The 23,926-nt window shown below is 41.9% G+C and overlaps 1 protein-coding gene across 5 annotated transcripts in view; it reads right to left on the reverse strand.

Moving 5' to 3' along the window:
• Nucleotides 1–23,926, reverse strand: part of SYTL5 (synaptotagmin like 5) — a 96,402-nt gene that overhangs the window by 31,209 nt on the left and 41,267 nt on the right. For all 5 annotated transcript variants that reach the window (XM_076355572.1, XM_076355536.1, XM_076355545.1 and 2 more), the window contains 4 exons: nucleotides 15,211–15,426; nucleotides 4,762–4,877; nucleotides 2,728–2,860; nucleotides 704–823 (listed from right to left, as the gene is read on the reverse strand). In XM_076355572.1, coding sequence (XP_076211687.1) covers nucleotides 704–823; nucleotides 2,728–2,860; nucleotides 4,762–4,877; nucleotides 15,211–15,426 — 585 coding nt within the window. The remainder of the gene's footprint in view (nucleotides 1–703; nucleotides 824–2,727; nucleotides 2,861–4,761; nucleotides 4,878–15,210; nucleotides 15,427–23,926) is intronic.

Genomic DNA, 23,926 nt, shown 5'->3' on the forward strand with positions numbered 1-23,926 from the left:
TATACCTATTTGGAGTCTCCCAGGAACACTGTTTTAGAGCTAGAAGTTTCTGTTGGATCTTACAGCAAATTATTATTATTTTTCAATCCAGATTGTAAAATTTCTAGGTGTGTGCACCTGAGCAAAGAATGTGGGTCTACATCCAGTATAGACTATCCAACTGAACAAGAAAAAAGTGAGCTATCTTTTGGCTTCATTTTGGAGGTGGGACATGAGAAGAATGTTGCATCTGGCATTTTATAATGCTATCGGAGGCAATAACAGAGATCTCTTAAACCCAGAAGAATGATAAATGGAATTCTATTAGAAATAACTGGGACAATAATCATGGAAAGAAAAGGGCAAACAGAGCCTTTGAAGAAGAAAATATAAATTATAATCAATTAACGTGTCATTACCGAAGAAAACCTTTGGAACAAAGGGCCTCAGTTCTGTAACATGAACACAGCTCATCAATTGAAAGCCAGAAAACAAAAAACAACGTACTGACAGCAATCACCAGCCAAACACAAGGAGAGAAAAGGAAGATGGATGGAGGTAATTTTTAGGTTTTTTCTTTTTTTTTTTTTTTTTTTTTAAACATAAGCTCTGCTTCTCAGGTAGTATTAATGCTGAGCATTCAAAGACACAATGCAACACAGAGGACTGGCACACACCCCTATGTCAATCCTGGCATGAGCTCTACCAGATTTCTGGTGCTCACCTCTCAGAGCAAGGCGTTGACTTGCCGCTGCGCAGACTTTGGGTTTCAGCTTCTGAGCCTGTGTTCCTTTCTCCTTTTGCATTTGTAATTTCTCCTTTGGCAACCGCCCTAATTACCTTCCTGATGAAAACAGGGAATAAAAGATTTTAAAAGTTGTAAGATTTTTCCCAGGAAACAGCAGCCCGACCGAAACACTGTGATGTGCGCATTCTATTAATTTCATCTGTCTGACTTATGGACGACTCTGGATATAAGGGTCAATAGAGCACCAAATCTGGTTATCAAATTGATTCCTATGAACAAAAAAAAGCATCATATTTGCTATAAACTGCTTTTTTAAGACACAAAACATTAAAACATCCCTCCTACTCAACATGGCCACTTCAAGCTTTGAACCAGAAGTGCCTTTTGTGAAAATTCCTCTCTCTTATTTTTTTACAGTTTATACACAGCAAAGTTTTTTTGACTAAGTATGTGTATTTTTCTCTAGTAATTTACACTATATGTGTTTTCTCTTGAAGATTTCTTTGCAATTTCTACAATTATATGTATCAATGCCCCAAACATGCTATTTTCCAAAAACATAACATCACCCCCTTACCCTGCAACATGTGGCCTAATAAGACAGAAATGACAGAAATGAAATAAAGTTTTGAAAAGTAATAGTATTCTTCATAGTCTTACAAACAACAATAGACTGTTATGTTATCCCATGACACTAAATGTCAGTAGGAGTTGGCCCCAAAATGGCTTTGCTAAAACAAATCCACTCATGAGATATATGAATGTGGAACCTGAGGGAGGAAGAAGGAGCAAGGAAGGAAGAGGAGGAATAATGAACTACTTCTAAGAGAGGCCACAAAATATACCAGGAGAAGCAAGCCTAATTCTTGTAGGATTAAATTTCCTTCATGGGGAATGTCGCCACCAAAAAAACATTTCAGGCCACAAACTGAAAAAGGCCAAACGCCACTAAAATAAACAACAGACAATTATAAAAAATAATTCTTTCTTGTAGGGGAATATGACTAATAGATTTGCACAAAAGATTTCAATGAAAAGAGGATTAGAGAACTAAACTTTAATGCACTCTTACTATAGCTACCAATTAGCATGATTTAGAGCAACATCTAGGTCCTACTATAGTAGATTCCCTAAGCTGGTTCTTTCTTCATCTTAATTTCAGAAGCCAGAGGCATTCTGATGCTCTAAATCTGTTAATTTCTGGAGTCACTGGAACAAGTAATTCCATACTCAGCTCTCCTCAGAAGTAAAAAAAACTGCAGAAAGCTATCTACCTATCCTGTATTTAGGATCCATAATAAAATGTGTTCTTTCTTCCAACACAAAGTTTTCCAACTACCAGCCCATGGAGCTCCAGCCATGATATGAACGTTCATCCGATTTTAATTCCCATTCACCCAATAGCCTCCAGTTACGTCCAGACACCACTTGTGCAACCATATATTCAATGCATCTGTCCATGTCCCCTGAGAGTAAGCGAGCGCTCCTCTAAGGGCACAGCCAAACCGGGGTCATACACGTCACTGAGACTGCAAGATGACCAGCAACATATCTGTTTGTTCACTGTCAGATGCACAAAAAAGGGGCACTGCTTGACTGTTAGACAGCATTTGCACAGCTGGAAGCTAAAGAAAAACTTGACTTGTGAGCAGAACCGAGCAGTATACATAAAAAACACGCCCTCCAAATACTATTTTTCGCATTTGCTTCTTCAGCAAACCTGCCTTTAGGGACACTCTGTTACTTCCGAGTATAAACAAGAAAAATCCAGGAGTAAAATTGCCTTTTTTTCTGCTACCTTTATAGCTGAAGAGTAATTACTGCTGCATTTCCTAGGAAACAGCAGTCTAATTATAGTAAGTACGCTTTTAAATGAAGGCTGTTTCTAACCCTGGGAAGTTTGAGGCTGATGTGGAATGCTGGAGAAACTCAAGAGAAAATCCATCCCACCATATACAGCTGTTACCTGATTTATCAGTTTCCAAAAGAAAAGGCTTTACCCTATCTTTCTAGGTCCGCTGAAGACTGATTTATGCCCATTTGTGGAGGAGGCTGATACATCTGGCCTTTTTTCTTCATTCTCTTGGGGTGGTTCTTTAAATGTTCTTCCTTCATCCTTACTGGAAACTGTATCTTCAGTGGAGGGGGGAAAAAAAAAAAAGTGAATGTTTGCACAAAAAAGGCAGCACATGTCAAACAACCTGCAAAAATAGATATTCCATTTTTCAATATTAAATAAAACCATATGATAAAATATAATGAAAAAAAACTTGGAGGGTTCTTTGGCTTTTCCTTTTGATAAAAGAAAATAAAACTTTAAGTAGCTTGAAATGTTTCTCATTATCAACTCGTCTTGAACTATACTTCTGAATTTATCACTGACAACATTTAATAACCAAAGGACCTGAACTATAATTTTGCAGTGTACAGTATTTTCTGTGTTAAATGAAAGAATGTTTTCCTAATTAAAATGTTTGTTCAACTAGGAGCAAGGTGTGGGAAAAATGGCTTAAATATATTTTTTAATATATCTATCAAATAACAAAGTAACAAATCACAAAATACCCAATTTGACAGGCTGCATAATATCAAAAGCCAAAGAACATTAGATACTTGCCAGTTTGACGGCTTCTGAAGCACAGTGATATTGGCAAGATCAGCATTTTGCCAAGCATTATATTTGCCCCAGGCATTTTTCCAATGGCAGTAAACCAGTCCCTCTCCCTACAAACTGCCCATACCCATCACCTTCCTACTGGGCCCCTCACTACAAGAAGGACGTTGAGGTGTTAGAGCGTGTCCAGAGAAGGGCAACGAGGCTGGTGAGGGGTCTGGAGAACAAGTCTTATGAGGAGCGGCTGAGGGAACTGGGGTTGTTTAGCCTGGAGAAAAGGAGGCTGAGGGGAGACCTCATCGCTCTCTACAACTACCTGAAAGGAGGTTGTAGCGAGGTGGGGGTCGGTCTCTTCTCCCAAGTAACAAGCGATAGGAGGAGAGGAAATGGCCTCAAGTTGCACCAGGGGAGGTTTAGATTGGATGTGAGGAAAAATTTATTTACTGAAAGAGTGGTTAAACATTGGAACAGGCTGCCCGGGGAAGTGGTTGAGTCCCCATCCCTGGAAGTATTTAAAAGACGTGTAGATGCGGCGCTTAGGGACATGGTTTAGTGGGCATGGTGGTGTTGGGTCGATGGTTGGACTCAATGATCTTAGAGGTCTTTTCCAACCTTAATGATTCTATGATTCTATGAAAATGATAAATGCTACATCTGAAAACAGACTACCTAAATAACAGCTTCTATGTGCAGAGTGAAGTAGGTAAGTGAAGACAGAAGCATCAGCATTCAGGAAAAACTCCTGTTTCTTAAACCAGTGGTCCTGTGGTACTATGCAAGGTACCACAGCAGCTCACAGACATGGTACACTTGCTGTGCTTGGTCAAGACGGCCAGGCTGTTTACTGTACCTAAAAGTACAGATGCAATTTATTGGAGATATCTGGGCAAAAAGAAAGTCAAGTGAGAACTGAGAAGTATCAAGTAGTTTGGATGTAGCCCATGCTCCAGCATACAGCACAGGAGTTAACATTCATCTTTCTTACTCAGAGTTGAAAAAGAAGAATGGAATACTTTTTACACACCACCATCACAAATAAGAGAGCCAAAGTAAAAAAATGGCCAGGTTGAGATCTCTGCATACAGCCAAACTTCCGGGCAGGAACTGAGAATGAACTTTTAGAGCCTCTGCTGCTGGCTTTGCAGCTGAACAAAATTGTCCACCTGTTTGGACAGCAAGATTTCAAGCAGCTCGCTCTCTCCACAGAGATACTCCTTCATTCATCTATACCTTACCTTTCCTATATATTAATCATTCACAAATCACTGCATAGTAATACCCAAATACGAAATTAAGATTAAAATACTGATTATATTTACACCTTCAACAGTGAAGAATAAAATACAATACAAGTCAAACACTCTGGAAACAAGGTTTGAATGTATTAAGCACCAGCAAATCTCTCTCTTGTGGTCCCTACCTGGGAATTTGTGTAGGATAGACTGTCTGACAACATCGGTTCCAAGAAGATTTGATTGTTTGAAGCGCTTTGCTCTCTCTTCAAAAAACCATTCTCCTGTCACTATCCGTAGCTGTCTATATGGGGAAAACAAAAAAAGCCAGAGACACATGCACATTAACAAACTTGGCCAACCAAAGCTACTGCTGAAACCCTTAGGTCATCATTCAACCGTCATGCTCACAAACTCTGGACAACATTTGCACAGTTCAAAATAAAGAGTAAAAAGATTGATCGCAAAGCTTGGGATAGTAGGACATGTAGCAGAAAAATATCATCATCTTGCTTTGTGAATGAAAAGTAACTTTCAGTACATGGAAATTTACTTGGCAAAAAAGTGTTTCAACCACTTTTACCAGATTTCTGTAGAAAACGTAACATACTATCTCCCTAGTGAGGGAGATAGTTTGGCTAGTGAACAACTCAACCTCAGAGTTTTCAGTATCTCCAAAATGACAAGAGATGTAGAAACAACAACACCCCCCCACCAAAGCTCCTGCCAGCCAAGTCAGCAGTTCACAGACCCAACCTGGTTATATACAGGTTGCTGGAAGCCTATATCTATATTTCATCTCTAAGTTTCATATGCTGCCACTATATGTAGTTTCTTCACGTGACAGTGCTGTTCTGAATTAGCTATGTGTCGGAGGTTCAGAGCAATGAACTTTTCTCTTTGCTACTGTTCTGGATAATGCTGCTTTTTCAGGTTTCAAATTCTCTTACCTATATTAGCAACAAAAAAATCCTGTACTGGCATTGCTGTTTTCCACAGGTATATTTTTATGCTGATTGTTAGGCTTTTCCTGAATTAGTTTCATTACAGTAAAGCATCACCATTTCTACTGCCTCACTACATACAGTTGATGGCAAAAAGCTACTAATCATGAATACTCAAATAAAATGCAAATAAACAAACTAAAAAAACCCCAAACAAACCAACATTAAAAACTGATTTAGCTCCAGACATGTTCCTGCTTACTTTATGCTCAATAAGAAAACTTATTTTCAAACCTATACCAGAAAAGAAATCATCTAGTCTCTTGGGCATGAAAATTACTACAGATGGATTTAGAGCACTGATCAGTATCTTCACTATTAAATTACTTTTGAGTCATGCCTGAATGGAGAGTCTTACTTGGGAAAAATACTAAAAATTACAGAATAGGATCCTGCCATTGGTAAAAAGACCCTAACATCATCAGTTCTTCCTAACCTATTAATGAATCATGCACCTTTGCATGAGTCATTAAAAAAAATTAAAAAAATCAAAATCCAAAATGTGCCCACAAGCATAGAAATAGATTATTGCCTTATCTTGTTGTTGCAGACTCCTAGTGACAAAACCCCCTATAATTCATTATCACAATCAGTCAGTCATTATGCAAGGCATTAAATAAAATCTCTACGTTTCCACTCAGAATTTTTAAATTACTTTTGTTAGACACAAACACTGGAAAGGATTCATTGCATTAGAAACTATGCACGGTCTGGCTAGTATGAAAAATAGTTTTTCTCTGCATGTGTATTTTCACAATTCATTTACAGGACGCACTTCTCTGTGCAGTTATTTTTATACCAAGGTTTACAGCAAGTTTAATGCTTTATATCAAACCATAAACCTTTCAGACCTTTGACTACACCACCATATTCCATTGCAATATAAATGACATATTACATTGCAGTATGAACTACATGGTTCATTCATTTTTTTTCCTCAGTTACTCCCAGGTTTGACCATAAAACTCCCAAGTACCGTTTTGCCCTTGGATAGAGATTTTATTCATCCGCAATATCTTACCAGCAATGCTTAACTTGATCAAGGTCAGGCAGGGCACTCCCCACCCCCTTATCCAGACAAGCGCCTTCACCCTTCTCCAAGCTCAGGACAATCTGAAGAAGGTGTGACCTATGCCCAGGGTTTCAAGCAGTGTGGGAAGCTGCCCCACACAAAGCTACAGGCTTTTACAAGCAAAAACTTGTAATTATTTCCACACCCAACCTTGAACTATGCCACCCGCATGGGCTGCTGTGGTTCATGGAGGGGCAGCCCCTCTGCCACAGGGTCCCTGGAAAGCCATCTCCTACATTTTCTGGCCAGATGGGAACAGTGATGAGGGAAAGAAAACCTCTCTGGTGCCTCCTGCGTCACAAACGCGCAGGGGACCTCAGCCTGGGCGGAACGGTGGCTGAGACCGGTGTGTCTGTTTGTTTTACCATATATTAGACTTAAAATCCAATGTGAAGATTCAACCTTGCAGCAGCAGGACCAAGGGCTCAAGAAGGGTCATGGGGGCTGGAGAGATCGAAGGAGCTGCAGCCAAGGGAAGGACAGTTGGGGCGGCTGTGGGAGGAGGCCAGGAAGGAAGAGGATGGAGGGCTGCTGGGCTGTCCAAGGAAGGATCAGTGGGGGTGCTGTTGGTGGAGAGAGGAGGTCCTCCCCCAGCATCCATCCCTGGGAGAGGACCTTCCTCCCCTCCTCCACTCCACTGTGGTTCAGGTCACCCGCACCCTTAGAGCTCACCATCAGTCTCCCTCTCTGTCCCCACTCATCCCCTGCCATCCCAACAACCTCTCCTACTCCTCACTCTGGGAGCGAAGCAGCCTGCAAGAGTGGAAGGGCTGGCACCAGGCCGGGGAGTGAGGCAGGAGTACTGTGGAGAAGGACGTTCTCTTCCTCTTGCCATCCACTTGTAATAGTAACTACTGACCCCATACTCATCTTCCTCGAAGCCGTGTAAAGCTGTTCAGGGAAGAGATAGGTTAATCTATTTGTGCAACAACAGTTGATCCCTGTATCTTCTGGCAAAGGATAAATAAGCAATCTACTTCTCTTAGTAATCTCTCTCTGCAGGGCGTAACCTGCCACCATTAAATAGCCCCTAATTACACAGCTGGTCCCCTCTTGCTTAGCCAAGGAATTTCGAGGCCATTGCTGCAGGCTCTGGCAAACACAAACTGGACCCCCAAGGAAAGAGGAGGGTGTTAACGATCCCTTTTGCAGGCCTGAGCGGGCAAGGGGGTGTGACAGCTGCTACACCGATGGAACTGAACCGTGTGCCGGTTCAGCTAAGGTTGGTAAACTGAATTGCCCATCTTCCTCATCTGGCTGATCTTATTAAGCAGTAATAAGATCCACATTTTCAACTGAGGTGTCAACTTCTTGGCAGGGCTACTTTGACACCCACACCCATTCTGCTTTGACTTCACCAGGTCTGAGGTAGAACACAGACAACCCCCTCAACTGAGGCACTAAACACAGCAAATAAAGGGAGTGTTGCCTTGTTTTAGTCAAGTGCTTCACCTCTCTAGCCAGTCCTGTTATCCACAGCGAAGGGGAAAAAACAGCCGTCAATAGCCAGCCATTGCGAGCATCGCATGGAACAAGTCTAGAGGCCTCAACTTTCCCTTCAGACCTTTGTCGTTATTATCATCAGTGCTACTCAGTCTTGGGTCCTGACTTCAGCTGGCAGTCCCCTTTTGTGAAAATGTCCTTACCCAACAGATCACCTCTACAAAAATATCACATTCTAATGAAATAAAGGGAAAAAAACCTAAGCTTTGCAGCTTTGAATTTCTAGTGCACTAATATTGGATGTATTTTTCATGTATACTGAACAATTCACAGAAAGACTAGTGTACGTGTTATCTTAATCATTCATACATGTCAGGAGTACCTATTAAAACAGTTTTTGTTCTACACATAAATAGAAATGAATTCAGTTTAAACGATTCCCTAAGTCTCTGAACTGAAGTTTGCATTTCATAATTGCATTTGACATTCTGAATCAAAAATTGAAGAGCAAGACCTAAACAGCCTTATAATAATGTTATTTTCATGCCTTATAATCATGACAAAGGGAGACTATCTTTCCTACTGAGATAGCACATCTTTCTTATATTTCTGATACATGACTTAAATGAACCCTTTCCACATAGATAATTGTTTCAGTGGGAAAAGAAAAGAGGGCATTTACACAACAGTACATCAAATCAGTGCTTGCAGGTTTGGTTTTTGTTGTTTTTTAAAATGGGTCCAAGGTCCGTACTGACTGTAAATCATGGTATGTGCATGCAATTTCTTTACTTTCCTTTCTCAGTTAGCATGTAACATACAAAGTAAAAAATATGTATGTGTTCGGCCAAAATAATGTTTAGACTGGCCGTCCAAGGTGTACAACAGATGCTGAAGTCAGTAGCTTTAGAAAGAAAGAAAACAGTGTTATTTGCATGATTGCTTTTTCCTATACTCGAAATGGCTAGGAAAAAATTAAAGAAAATCACGTTCAAGTAGGTAGGTTTAGTACCAAATACTTTAGGTATCAGCTAAAGTCCTTATACATTAATTGCTGATCCACCTACTCACATCATCATGTGAGAGGGAGTACATTACGGTTCCATGCTGCTTCTCCCTCTATGATCTCCTACTAAACAGATACACTTCACTAATGCACTGCTCAGTTTAAAAATGGAACATAACCTGCGACCTATCCCTGCCAAAAACTCAAGCTTGTTATTTTCCACTCATTTTTGCAAGACACTTCATGGTTAAATGCCCAATTATAAAAATTCCATTTAAGATAGAAAGTCCCAATTGTCACTTTTAATCATTTCTTTTGGAAAAAAAACCCGCATTGGTAAAACAGTTTCACTATCCATTTGATCATCCAGCTTAACCCACATACACAGTAAAGGAGAGAAATTTAGTCTGGCTTCCTTTTCCTCTCCTGTTCCTCAAGTATTTTACTTCCTCACAGGGAGTAAAATTTGGAAAAAAAATGGCAAGACCTAAGGCTGGATAAAATGCAGCCTATACATGAACACACCAAAACATACACACTCATCTCTGTATGTATTCAATTCCACAGAGTATTTTCTAGAAAATAAATTAATTCCAGAGTAATTTTTAATATGCTGTGAGGCTATTAAATAGAAATTTTTGACCCTATTAAAAGAAGGCAAACTTGCTTAGAAGTTACTAAAATGAAAAGAAATTATAAGAAATCTGAGAAGCATTTGCATACTAAAACATTTGAAATGCCTCTATTTTTAGGCTTCTAATGGGAATAGATGTTACTAAGATACTGATAAATTTTCATGACACTTTAAGACAACATAATTATTTCAAATTTCCCATTGCTGCTCTGTTCTGCTATAACTTGGACCACCTAGGCATTTCATCTCACTGAAGAACTCAATCAAAATAAAAGGCATTGTTCGCAGCTATCTAGACACATTCTTAATGAGAAATACAGACAGCATCAAGATGCAAAATCAGTTTGTCAGCAGACTGCTTGAAGAACTTGGTTTCCCTCAACCTATTGATCATGTTAGATGCCAAATTTAAAACACAAACTCACCACATTTTAAGATGATGCAGGAAAAAAGTGACCTTAATGGAATGTTTCTCTTTTAGCACCTAGGTTTGAAAGCTCCTGATGACCTCAGTTCCTTGTATGCAAGGAATGGAGCCAAAAGCTCCCTCTTTCATCAAGGGAGTAGCTACATACAGGCTCGATTTACCTCATTAAATACTACAACGTGACCATCAAACACACAATCACATAAATAAAGACTGTCTTGTTCTCTGCCCTCAGCAACTGCAGAACTAAGAATTTGGAAGAAGACTTAGCTCTAACCCTTCTTGACTTTTAAATGCTTTATCTCGCAACTTTATATTCTAGCTGGTAATAACTCCCATGGGGGGAAAAAAACAGTAATTTTCTCTTTATTGACATTCAAGGGGAATATCCTTTTTCAGTAACTGTTAATTGTAAGACAATTTATATATAAACCTCAGTTATGCTTAAAAATACTGATGAACATCTCTCACTATTCACATTCAAATGTCTTTCCTCAAATTCACTAAATCTCTTTTTGAAAGTGTTTTAGAATGTAATTAATGTGTTGTAATGCGCTTCCCCATCACCATAAGCTGGTTTTCACGCAAGTCAGACTTCGCAGAAATGGCAGATGAAATGCTTTAAAGATTATTTTGGAGGAGAGAAGCAAGATTCACTTGTTGCCAGATGAAGATGTTCTGGTTGACAGGTGAACATTTATATTGTATTATTAAACAAACTAGTATCGTACCCCTACAGCTACCATCATGCTACTATGTAATTTTTTTTAATTTGTTCAGAAAATAATACTGTGTTTTACCATATCCTTAAAAAAGGAGCATCTTGAAATTACCTGATCCTCAAGTCAAAGTCAGCATACTTGCAGTTTCCCACCATCTTTTTTTTTTATTTTTTTGGTAGCTGGACATAAACCCACCATAAATGTTAAAGCAACAATAACATTTTATCCCAGGCTATGTGACAGAATGTCTTTTTGCCATACTACAGGTATCCCAAACTCCTGTGCTATGAGTGGATAGGCAGGACTGAAGGTGCTCAGAAGGAAGGAAAGGTCAAAATGTATTAAATGAAGCAACGGGCAGAAGCTGGCTGATATTACCTACATTTTCTTTTATTGCCATAAGACGTTCTTTGTTTCAGCAACCATTTTGGATTATCTGTGTAATTCAAGGGATTTCTGCAGTAATTTCTGTAGTACTTGTCAACCTGTCTTTGAATGAACGCACTCAACACCCAGTATCAGACCTCCTTCACTGACACCAAATGTAATGCAGTAGGCTTCCCAACAGTTCTGAAAAACTTGCTTCTGAACATATTCCTGCAGGTATAACTGATGACTATACAACAGGACTTGTATGCGTTACTACTATCGCCATCACCTTAAGCAGCACTTAACAGACGTTCTTGAGGACAATTTTGGCAGAACAGCCAAGAACTAGTAGAGCACCAAAACTGGAAAGAGTTCACGAAGGCCACAAATCCTTCTCCCTGCCTTTTAAAGGTCTCACAATATGTATGACAACATATATATACATTCTAACAACAATATGACCTGGCTCTGCTAGTGGAACAGCACAGCAGGTGCTAGAGTCTATACAGGTATCGACATTAACCTAGTCTCATTCATCAAGGTTGCTAAAAGAAAAGGACAGGTGCAAAAAAAAAAAAGTTTCCCAACACTTTCTGCAAAGCCACTAGCATGGTGAAACAATCCAATTTGACAGGCACAAACACTGTATGCAGATCAATGCTACGGAGCTAAAAGTTTTTTCCCCTCCTCCCGCCTTTTGTTTGCTACTCATACAGCATAACTGTCTCTTAACACTGGATTCCCATTTTCTTTTCCTCACCATCTGCCTTTTAATTTTGCCAAAGGCCCTATTTGCATTAATTTAACCAGCTCCTCCTTCAAATGTAATTAAAAATCCTAAAAATTGTAATTTCCCCTGCATTTCTCACTTAAGTGAGACAGAGGAAAGCAGAACTGAAAGAATTTAAATTACGCACAATGATTTAACTGAAATACCTATCTCAAACTTTTATCTCCATACTGCCCACACAGAAGATAATCTCTCTGTGTACTTCTAGCAGTGTAAAAGGCGTTTTACAGATCATTAACTGTCACTATAGTCTTGCAAAAACACTGCATATGAACAAAAAGAAAGGACAGAGAGAGATTTCAATTTAATAAAAGATACCCAATGCGAACAAAACTTTAGCACTTGCAAAGTTTAGCACTTTGCAAACAAATTACACCACACTTTGCAATAACTTAGAGGCAGGCTTCAACCGGAACTCTTTTTGAAGATGACTGCTAGGACCCCTGATTGGCGTACAAAACTGCAGCACAATCACAAGAAATAGGGGCGGCATATGTTTTCAGAAATTACCTCATCCATCTTTCAGCCCCAAAACAGGACCGTCTTTACTGATGTCATCATTCCTGAGAGAGGTTTATCCAACCTGTTTTTCAAACAAGATTCTGCAACCTCTCCAAGTTATATCTGTATTCGTATCACCTAACCTAAATCCTTTCACTGCAATTTAAATATCACATTACTTTTCTTATCCAAAGTGCGTACATAGAACAGCCTGTATGCCTCCTCAATGCAGCTGCCTTTTGTAGATTTAAAACTTAGTTATTTTCAGTTTTCTTTTGCCTAGGCTAAACATCTCTGACTCCTTCCATTGCTCTAGATGTACTGTATGCTAGGCTTGTGATCATTATTTTCTGCTGAACTTTCTCCAGCTGGCCAACATGAAGTGCACTACACAAAACTGGGCAGAGTACTCTACATAAACCAGGACTGCGCCATGTATTTTACAGGCCATAATTCTGCTTGTACATCCCTGTGTGATGCTGGACTTTTCTACAGTGGAAAATACTGTTGACTCAAGTTCAGCTTTTTATTCAAGTACAATACCCAGATCCTTTCCTAATGAACAGCTGCATAAGCTGTTTTTATCCTCATTCTATGTTTCTGCAGCTGCATTTTTGCCCAAATGTAGTACTTCCACATGCCCGTAGGGAGCCACCACTTGCTCTTCCTTCAAACCACTTCTCTAAATTATAAGCATCACTATGAATCCTAATCCTGTCCTTCAGCATGCCTGCAGCGCCTCTCAGTTTTATGTCACCTGCAGCTGTAACTGGCAAACTCCTCTGTCGCGTTGAAGTCCTTAACTAAAATACTTAACAGTAAAAAGCCAGGAAATATTCTGCTCTATACCACTGGTTTTTTTGTTGGCTTTTTGGGGTTTTTTGGACAGTGAAATATCCATAACTACTCTGAGAACTGAACTTTATAATTTTCCAGGCAGGTCTGCAATCACACTGACAGAATATATTCCAGGGCACAGCTTCCCTTGTTTATCAACTTATTAGAATGGCACGGGAGAAAGTATCAAAAGGTTCACTTAAGTCAAGTTATAAGACATCAGCAGATCCTCCTCTATTCACGAGGTCTGTCACCCTATCAAAGGAGGAGATTAAATTGATTTTGACATTATTTGTTCTTGAGCCAGCTCTTACTCATTGTCCTGTCATCTTCTCTCGGCTTTCAAACAGCACAGCAGCGTTTGTTTCAGTATTTTTAGAGAAAGTAAAGGTAACTTGACAGGGTCAACAAATCCCTTGTTCTTCCTTTCTTCATTTTTAAAGATAGTATTATGTTTGCCGTTCTCCACTCTGTCATCTCACCTGCACCCCATCATTTCTGAAAGGCACAGCACTGAGATCATCTCAGGAACTGGCTGAAGCAAACTACAAGGAGCTCAGCCAGGCCCCTACCAATTTAAAATAATTTCACAAAATCAAGCACTTGAAAATGTTTCATCTTAAGAGGTGAGACACTGTCCTCTGGATGTGCCCCACTGGCTGCAGAGAAGGTTAAGGCAGATGTTAACAGATGTTAACCTTCTAAAGCTGAAGTTAGAAGACACAAATGCTAAACTCCATGTCCTGCTGTATTAATTTTTCACTAACTGTCTAGGTAGCCAAAGTCTGACGTAACTAGCAATTTGGTTCACTCTCTGATACAATTTACAAAAAGCCTTATCTTCCTGATCTCATTAGTTTGACGGTCTGTAAAAAAAAAAAAAAGAAAATCCCTCTGAAATTACTCTGATTCTTTCCCCCTTTAACATGATTATTTTATCATGTCTTTTTCTTATACCATCCAGTTCTTACATCAGGACACATAACTGAGTTTTGTTGCCCAATACATTTCTCCTTTCCTTCATGGTTATCTTACTGAGTCAAGCTACAAAATCCCATATTACCATACCAATCAAGTGAATTATTCTTCCAAGTATACACCAATTAAGTGTCTTTGAACATATAACATCTCTTTTTGTTTATTCACTTGATATCCTGCGTTAGAATACTGATTCTCTGCTTTTCAGCACTGTGATCTGCTACCCTCCTCCTCCATTCCCCATGCTCAATATTCCAACTGTGAGAAATGCGATATCCCCTTTTGTTTTACCTCCCACCATAGCACAATTTACTTTAGAACGCTCACTAATAGAGACATTATAAATACAGCCCTCTCTCTTCATGCAGAGATGTTCAGTTACTATAAAAGCAAGGATAGAAACATGATTGAAGAGCTTGGACTCACAATTTTTACATCTCTTTCCTTACAAGTCCACCTACCGCATCAGTCAGAACATACAGACCTCACTTGTTCTTAATTCTGTTTTGTTAATTTTGAATTACTTGATTCTTACATTTATGTCTTCATAATGTGAATAGACTGTCACTGGCTTGTAACTGACTGTCATTTTCAGAGTACTTCCCACCAACAGCTTAGTATCCGTGATGCTTGCAGCTTTCTTTAGAAAGCAAGCTAGTTGAAACTGGCTTGGAACTGGAAAAAAAGATACTGCAAAACAGTGCAGCAAATAAAACTACCAGATAAGCCTCTTTCCTTGTGTGCTTGCTGTGCATATGCTTTTGTGCTAAGGGGACGTAAAACAGTAACACCAGCACAAAATTACTTACACAGTGGTAATCGCTAAACCTATTTATGAAAGCTGCACAACTTACGCAATCTTGGCACACACTGAGCACTTCCACTGCCCATCAGTTCCCACGACACGACACTTATTGCAAACTCGAAGTTTGCAGGTTTGGCACAGGTCTCCTCTGTCAAAGATTAAGCCCAGGCTTTTCTGACAGCGAACACAGACCCTGCTGTTGTCCTGTTGACAATGACGGTTTCCACCTTTCCTTCTCACTTCCAGAAGCTCATTTTTCAATTTCCTAGAAGTAAGAAAATAAAATCTTTTAATTTGGAGATACAACTCAATGATCTGTAAGAACTTTTTAACAGATTAAGATTTAGTGCTAAAAACTACAAGACGCAAATAAGTACAACACAACTGTTTTTTTACATTTGCTGTATTTTTTGACACACATACAACAAAGAAGAATAAATCTATCCTCCACCTCTCAGACATGCAGTCAAGAGGAAAATCCTGTGGTAGATCAGTATAAGTAACTGCAGACAGCTGAGCAGTTCTGGACAATTGGTAAACCATCTTTGCTTGTCCCTCATCAATAATTCAAGTCATGCTGACCCCAGGTTGACAGCAGCTCAAAACTGGGACTATCCTGTGCATCCACAGAAGGAAAAGAAGAACATCTTTCCTGTAATTAGTGTGCATTTAATACTATGCCAGTGTAGAGTTAGCTAGGAATGCATATGCAATTCTGCACCGGCTATTCAAAGCCTAAAAAAATCCCAAACCAAAACATCTAAGTAGATAGTGGTGTTATGCTGTGATGCCACAATTAAAAAAAAAAAAAAGAGAATGTCAGTTTAAATAACGCGACTTGCAGATTACCAGTTCTTCTGCTGACTCTGCAGGATAAAAATATTTGCATTTAAGACCTAATTTTGAAGGCTGCAATTTCAATGGTGCATGAGTTGGGTCCTTAATGAGAAAATAACCATAAGTGAGATGTAAATACTGTATTTCCAACAGCAAAAAAAGGAATTTGAAGAGAAAGAGTCAGGAAGGATGACAGGAGAGTCAGTTTTCTATGCCTGTCTTCCAAAACCAGGGACTCAAGCAGGACCCCATCATAACCCAAACCTCTCACTAATAGCTCCTTCTACCTTGCTTCCTGACCTCAACTCCAGAGCTTTCCCTCTCACGCCACAGCCTCTAGCTCTTACCCCTCCCACCCCAACCCACAGAACCATCTAGGTTGGAAGGGAATATTGGAGGTCACCTAGTCTAAACTCACAGCCAAAGCAGGGCCAACCAGATTGGGTTAATCAAGCCTTTGTCTGACTGAATAACAGAGTAACTCCAAGTAAAGAGTCTACAATGTCTCTGGGCACCTGTTCCAGAATCTGACTAACTTTATGTTTGTTTTTTAAAAAACAAACAAACAAACAAAAAGCCTTCCTAATATCTAACCAGAATCTCCCGCATTCCAGCTTGTTCCCATTGCCCCTTCTCCTTTCACTGTGTACCTCTGAAAGGAGTCTGGCTCCATTTTTTCTATACCGTCATACTAAGGACTTGAAGACAGCAATCATGTCTCGCCTTTGCCTTCTCTTCTGAAGGCTAAGCAAACCCCGTTCCCTCCACCTCTCCTTCTACATCATGTGTTCCAGCCCTCTAATCATCTTGATGGCCCTCCACTGAACATGCTCCAGTATGTAAATGACCCTCCTGTTCTGGGGAGCCCCAAACTGGAAACTGTATTCCAGATGTGGTCTCACAATTGCTGAATAGAGGGGATAATCACTGGCCTCAGCTGCTAATGTAGTCCTGTATGGGGTCAAAATTGTTACATCCTCTCAACACTTCTCAGCTGAAGCTCCATCCACTCAACCCCAGGGCTCCTCTCGTCCATCTCAGCCTTTTCAATAAACAACCTACAGGTTCCCTGCTCTCTCCAGGCTCTTTCCTGACTTCGCCCCCCCCCCCATGGCAAATCCCTCCTATCTTAAGCTTCTCCACCCTTTCAAACCCTTCCTGCACTCCACTCTACCCCAAGAATACCTCCGCCCCAGGGCCCCAGCTCAGCAGCTGCTAAGTTCTGTCAGTTTTACATGCCTGGGTGTTGCTGTGTCCCCATTCCTTCACCCTTCCCTACGCTCTCTTTCATGCACTGCCATCTGCCAGGAGCCTCCAGAGTCCCTCTATCATGAAGCACTGCAGCTCACTGAAATCACAATCTCTGCATACACATATATGCTTTAAAGGGGGATTTAAAACATCTGGCTACTGGCTTCACCTAAAGATCAGTAAAAGGTGTCAGGAAGGAAAACACTTAGGGAAGATAAAACCAATAAAACATTATAGGTTGCAGCCCAGTGAAGGAGGCCAGGAACATTGCTTAGGCCGCCAGGGACAGCTGGTGGCCTGACAGAATTAGGTTATTTGTGGATACATTGCCTTGCTAAAAGGTTGGCTAGCATTTTGCTTCCCACTGGGATCCCATGAACAACAGCTGCTCTGCAGCCACCTGGCCTGTGGATGCTCAACCTCTGACAGTTTTTGAAAAAGGGCATGTCCAATCCCTCCAGGCAGCAACTACAAATCCTGTCAAGCATTTTCCTCTGCTGGCCTCTATCCAAAAGTGATTTCTTCATTCTGCTTTGGACCCTTCTTCTCCCACATTCAATCCAAACAGCCTTTCTCTCATACCATAGCCTTCAAAAGTCTGTCCAGGCTTCACGAGCTTTCTTGGTACTTTGCTAACTGTTCTTGCAGTTTATCGATTACATCTTACATCTACCTACCTCCTGCAGAAATACACGTAGTTACAGGTCTATGTCCATTTTCTTCTTCTGTCAATCAGCCAGTTCCAAATGCAGGCGGGTGACCTGCACTGCAGCAACTGCCAACTGCGCTGCAATATTGCCATTGTGCACAGGGAAGGCAGATGATCACCACTTTTACCACCCCCTCCTTGGAGCTACCTCCTAAACAAGCCTGCCTTCAAACAGCGAAAGTCAATTTATCTGCTTCTTCTGGACTGAGAACTAAAGGCAAAAAAGAAACCCCTGCTACTAGAACACTCTCGACCACGCCATTTTAAAAGAGATACCACATCTATCCACTTGAATAACAAATACACCTTTCGGTGCTTGTGAAGACATCTAATTACCACTGAGGTTATGGTCACTTACGTTTCACTAAATAGCAAACAACATTCACAAAATGCTTGATGATTTATTGTCTCCCCTTCTCAGCAGTGTGAATTTGTCAGAGACAAACTACTGTGCTACATGGCCCTTTTACTTTAGTACAGCCACTTTTAGTACCAACTGATCTCAGGGAAATTTGTTAAGATTGGATCGTGCTTTCACACATTGAGAGGTATTGCAGCACTTTCTAGGTTCACACCCAAAGCCCTCCCTGTCACCGCTGAGTGTCCTTCTTCACCAGGAATTCCTAATCTGGCCAACACTTGGTGCTTCTGTCCCTCTCATCTACTTTTTGTCTTCCTGGAGCTTGCTGAAGTCATCCACTTGCCTCTGCGCTGGGTCCACCCAATGAACAGTGCTCAGAGCTGCAATGGGGAACACTGCTGTCAGGAGACTTGCAAGCATGGAAAATGCAGACCCAAGAAAAAGAAGAGGAAGGGCAAATCCAGTTTGCACCTGCCACCTGGATTACCACCTTCAGCTGCACCCAACAATTTCTGTTCTACCTTCCCCCTGACAGCAGACAAGGACACACTGTCCAACTGGAGCCCTGGGACTGCTCCTTGCTTCCACGTGGCCTCTTTGACATCTCAGCCACTCCACTCTCCCTACTCACTTCTCATAGGTCAGCTCAAACAGTTGGTCTAACTTACTGGTACAGAGGTGACAGCTATGGTTTACATCTAAGTACAATAAGCAAACACTAACAGATTCAGCTTTACTCGGCTTCCCCACACAAAACTTTCTCTGCACCTGAACTGGGTTTACATGGCAAGGTTTTGGCAGTTGGGGGTCTTCGGGGGTGGCCTCTGTGAGATGAAATCAGGGGCTGTGCCTTTGCAGGCAGAGCCGGTTCCAGCTGACTCCAAAACAGACCCACCACTGGCCAAAGCTGAGCCTATCAGCAATACTGGTGGCACTTCTGTGATTTAAGAAAGGGGGAAAATGCCGCACAGCGGCTATGAGAGAGAGGAGTGAGGAAAATGTGAAACACCCTGCAGACACCAAGTCAATGAAGAAGGAGGAAGAGGAGCTGCTCCAGCTGCCGGAGCAGAGATTCCCCTACAGTCCGCAGAGAAGATCATGGTGAAGCAGGTTGCCTCCCTGCAGCCCATGGAGGACCGTGCTGGAGCAGATATCCACCCTGCAGCCCATGGAGGACCCCATGCTGGAGCAGGCGAGCATGCCCTGAAGGAAGCTGCAGCCTGCGGAGAGCTCCTGCTGGAGCAGGCTCCTGGCAAAAACTGCATCCCATGGGGGACCCACACAGGAGCAGTCTGTTCCTGAAGGACTATACCCCCATGGAAGGGACCTATGCTGGAACAGAGGAAAAGTGTGAGGAAGAAGAAGTGGCAGAAGAAAAGTGTTATGAACTGACTGCAACCCTCATTCCTCATCCCCCTACACCACTTGGGACAGGGGAGGAGATAGAAGAGTCCAGAACAAAGGAGTGAAGTTGACCCTGGGAAGAAAGGGGGCGCGGGTTGAGGGGAAAGTGTTTTCAGTTTTGTCCTTGTTTCTCTGTATCCCACTACTTTTTTTAATTGGCAATAAATTAAATTAATTTTCCCCGAGTCAAGTCTGTTTTGCCTGTGGTAAGCAATCTCCCTGTCGTTATCTTGAACCATGAGTTTTTTCATCTTATTTTCTCCCCCTGTCCTGGTCAGGGAGGGAGCAAGAGAGTGGCTTGCCGGCTGTCTGGCAGCCAGCCAAGGTCAACCCACCAGAGACTCCTTTTCCCCTTCCTGTCTGCTTGTTTGTTCTGAGTCTCCTTCAGCAGCAAAACCAGCTTACTAGTACCAGGGAGACAACTTAGTCTCTGGAGAAGAAAAGGGCAAAGCAGCCTTAAACACTCTGCGCACAGAATGTTCTCTCATTGTTCACCCGCCTCTTACCAGAGTTTCATCTGGTCACCAATCCACGATAATGGCAACTTAGGCATTTGAAAATCTTGGGATTTTTTAATCCCTTCAAAATCCTCTCCCCTATCCTGGTTTCAGCTGGGATAGAGTTAATTTTCTTCCTAGTAGCTGGTACAGTGCTGTGGTTTGGATTTAGTGTGAGAATAATATTGATAGCAACAACTAAAACATTGGTGTGTTAAGTAGTGCTTACAGTAGTCAAGGACTTTCCAGCTTCCCATGCCCTACCAACTGAGAAGGCTGGAGGTGCACAAGAAGCTGGGAGGGGGCACAGCCAGGACAGCTGACCCAAACTGGCCCAAGGGACATTCCATACATCACATTCCATGTGATGTCATGCTCAGTACATAAACTGGGGGAAAGCTGGCCGGGGGGGCCGCTGCTCGGGGACTGGCTGGGCATCGGTCGGCAGGTGGTGAGCAATTGCGTCGTGCATCACTTGCTTTGTATATTCTTTTATTATTATTTTATTTCAATTATTAAACTGTTCTTATCTCAACCCATGAGTTTTCTCACTTTTACCCTTCTGATTCTCTCCCCCATCCCACTGGAGGGGGCAGTGAGCAAGCGGCTGTGTGGTACTCAGTTGCCGGCTGAGGTTAAACCACAACATCCCCTCAGAGTCATATGATTGATTCAACACTAAAATGATACTCAAAATTAAAAAATCGTATTCAGTTCTTTGGGTATGTTCAAGCTTCTCTTTGCAACCACAAGGGACAGGCATTCCTCCACCCTCCACTGATTCACGATGAAGCCTAAGAGAACTCAGACACTGTGGGCTAAGAAAAACACAAGAAAGCCTGAGGGCTTCTGACAGTATGATAGAAGCCACTAACACCGAGACATTCCTATTTCAGCTGGAGCACAGCAATTGTCTTCAGCTAGCTGGACCAGATTCCTATGAACACAGAGTATTGGTTATCCAGTCAGAAGGGAAGAATTGCAAGCAGAAGAGTTCGAGATAAGCAACTGAATGCTATAGGTCCTTCTAGATTCCCTGAAACACAAGAAAGGAGAGGGGAAACATTTCTGCGGCACAAAAATCAGAGAAATGCAGCCAAATAAATACAACTGGGCTCACTTAATTTCTCAGATAAATAATATTTCCCATCATAAAGCCATATCTTTTCAATAAAATAGCTGGTTCTAAATAAGAATGTATTTAAGTTCTTAATACGAAAAATTCTTAGGCTAAGTCACAGCATTAGGGGATGAAGAGCATCCGCAAGAACAACTTTTATACTGTATTGTCCCAAATGTTGCTAAGGTCTTTGGAAGTTTTTCTACAATTACATGCACCCACTGTTACATGCTTCATTCTAAAACCAGCATTCAACAAAGCCCTACTCAGTAAGGTCTTATTTTAAAATACACAGAGGAAAAGAATTGCTAGAATTTGCCAAACTGCTTGAAGCACAAGCTCCTTCCCTCCACAAGCTTCATCTTTGTAATGCTGAAGTCCACAACACAAAATCACAGAATAGTTAAGGAAAGGTTAGAAGGGATCTCTTGAGACCAATCTAGTCCAACCCTCCTGCTCAAAGCACAGTAAGCTATATCAGGTTGCCCTGGATTGTTTCAACTGTTACCAAGGATGGAGCTTCCACAACCTCTCTAGGCAGGCTCATCCAGTGTTCAACCACCCTCACAATAAAAACATTTTTTTCTTCTGTTCAGATGCAATATCTGTACTTCTGTGTGTGCCCACTGACTCTTGTCCATTCACTGGAAGACTCAGAAAAGTCTGGCTCCATCTTCTTTAATGCCCATTAGGCATTTATACACATTGATAAGATCCCCCTGAGCCTTCTCTTCTCCAGGCTGAACAGTCCCAGCTCTCTCAGTCTCTCCTAATAAGAAAGACTCTCCAATCCCTTAATCATCTTTGTCTCCCTTCACTGTACTTGCTCCAGTATGTCACAGAATCACAGAACGGTTGAGGTTGGAAGGGACCTCTGGAGGTCATCTGGTCCAAGCCCCCTGCTCAAGCAGGGCCACCAAGAGCCAATTGCCCAGGACCATGTCCAGATGGCTTTTGATTATCTCCAAGGATGAAGACTCCAGAAACTCCTGGGGCAACCTATGCCAGTGCTCAGTCACCCTCACAGTGAAGAAGTATTTCCTGATGTTCAGATGGAACCTCCTGTGTTTCAGTTTGTGCACATTGTCTCTGGTCCTGTCACTGGGCAGCACTGAATAGAGCCTGGCTCTGTCCTCTTTGCACCTTCCCTTCAGGTATTTATTAATTATATTATTATATTAATAAGATCCCCCTAAGCCTTCTCTTCGCTAGGCTAAACAGTCCCAGCTCTCTCAGCCTTTCCTCATATGAGACATGCTCCAGTCCCTTAGTCATCTTCATGGCCCTTCATTGGACTCTCTCCAGTATACCTGTGTCTCTCTTATACTAAGGAGCCCAGCAACAGCTTATCTATGAGGATCTTATGGGAGACTTCCCTGAAGTCAAAGCAGACAATACCCACTGCCCTCCCCCCATCTACCAGGCCAGTAATTTCATCATAGAAGTTTATCAGGTTGGTCAAGCATGACTTCCTCTTGGTGAAGCCATGCTGACTACTCCCAATGATTTTCTTGTCCTTAATGTGCCTCGAAACGGTGTCCATCACCTTCCCAGGGATCAAGGTGAGGCTGTCAATGTCTCTCTTGTACTGGGGAGCCCAGAACTGGACCCAGGACTCCAGACGTGTCTCACCAGGGCTGAGCAGAGGCGAAGGATCATCTCCCTTGATCTGCTGGTGACACTCTGCCTAATGCAGCCCAGGATGCTATTGGTCGTCTTTGCCACAAGGGCACATTGCAGGCTCACAGTCAATCTGGTGTCCACCAGGACCCCCAGGGTCTCTTCTGCCAAGCTGCTTTCCAGGCAGTCAGTGCCAAGCCTGTACTGGTGCATAGGGTTATTCCTCCTCAGGTGCAGGACTTGATGTTTCCCTTTGTTGAACTCCACGAGATTCCCGTCAGTCCTTTTCTCCAGCCTGTCAAGGTCTCTCCAACTGTTAGCACATTCATGTCATCTACCAACCACTCCTCCCAGTTTTGTATCATCTGCGAACTTGCTGAGGATGCACTCTGTCCCATCATCCAAGTCATTAATGAAGATCATAAACAGTAGGGGGGTACCCCTAGGGTACACTGCTGCTGGCTGTCCTCCAGCTAGACTTTGTCACTGATCATAACCCTCTCAGCCCAGAAACTCAGCCAGTTCAGTCTGCCTGTCTATTTACATCGTCTGTACTTCATCTCTGACAACATCCTCATTGACAAAACCGGTGGTGTCAAAAGCCTTGCTAAAGTAAAAATAAACAACATCCACTGCTCTCCCCTCATCTACCAAGCCAGTCATTTCATCACAGGTTATAAGGCTGGTCAAGCATGACTTCCCCTTGGTGAATCCATGCTGACTATTCCTGCGGACCTCCTTGTCCTTCATGTGCCTGGAAGTCGTTTCCAGGATTAGTTGCTCCATCACTTTCCCAGGGATTGAGGTGAGGCTGACCAGCCTGTAGATCCCTGGTGTTGTGGTTTAACCTCAGCCGGCAACTGAGCACCACACAGCCGCTTGCTCACTGCCCCCGCCCTGGTGAGATGGGGGAGAGAATCAGAAGAGTAAAAGTGAGAAAACTCATGGGTTGAGATAAGAACAGTT

This window comes from Aptenodytes patagonicus, chromosome 1, assembly GCF_965638725.1.
Source record: "Aptenodytes patagonicus chromosome 1, bAptPat1.pri.cur, whole genome shotgun sequence".
Lineage (NCBI taxonomy): Eukaryota > Metazoa > Chordata > Aves > Sphenisciformes > Spheniscidae > Aptenodytes > Aptenodytes patagonicus.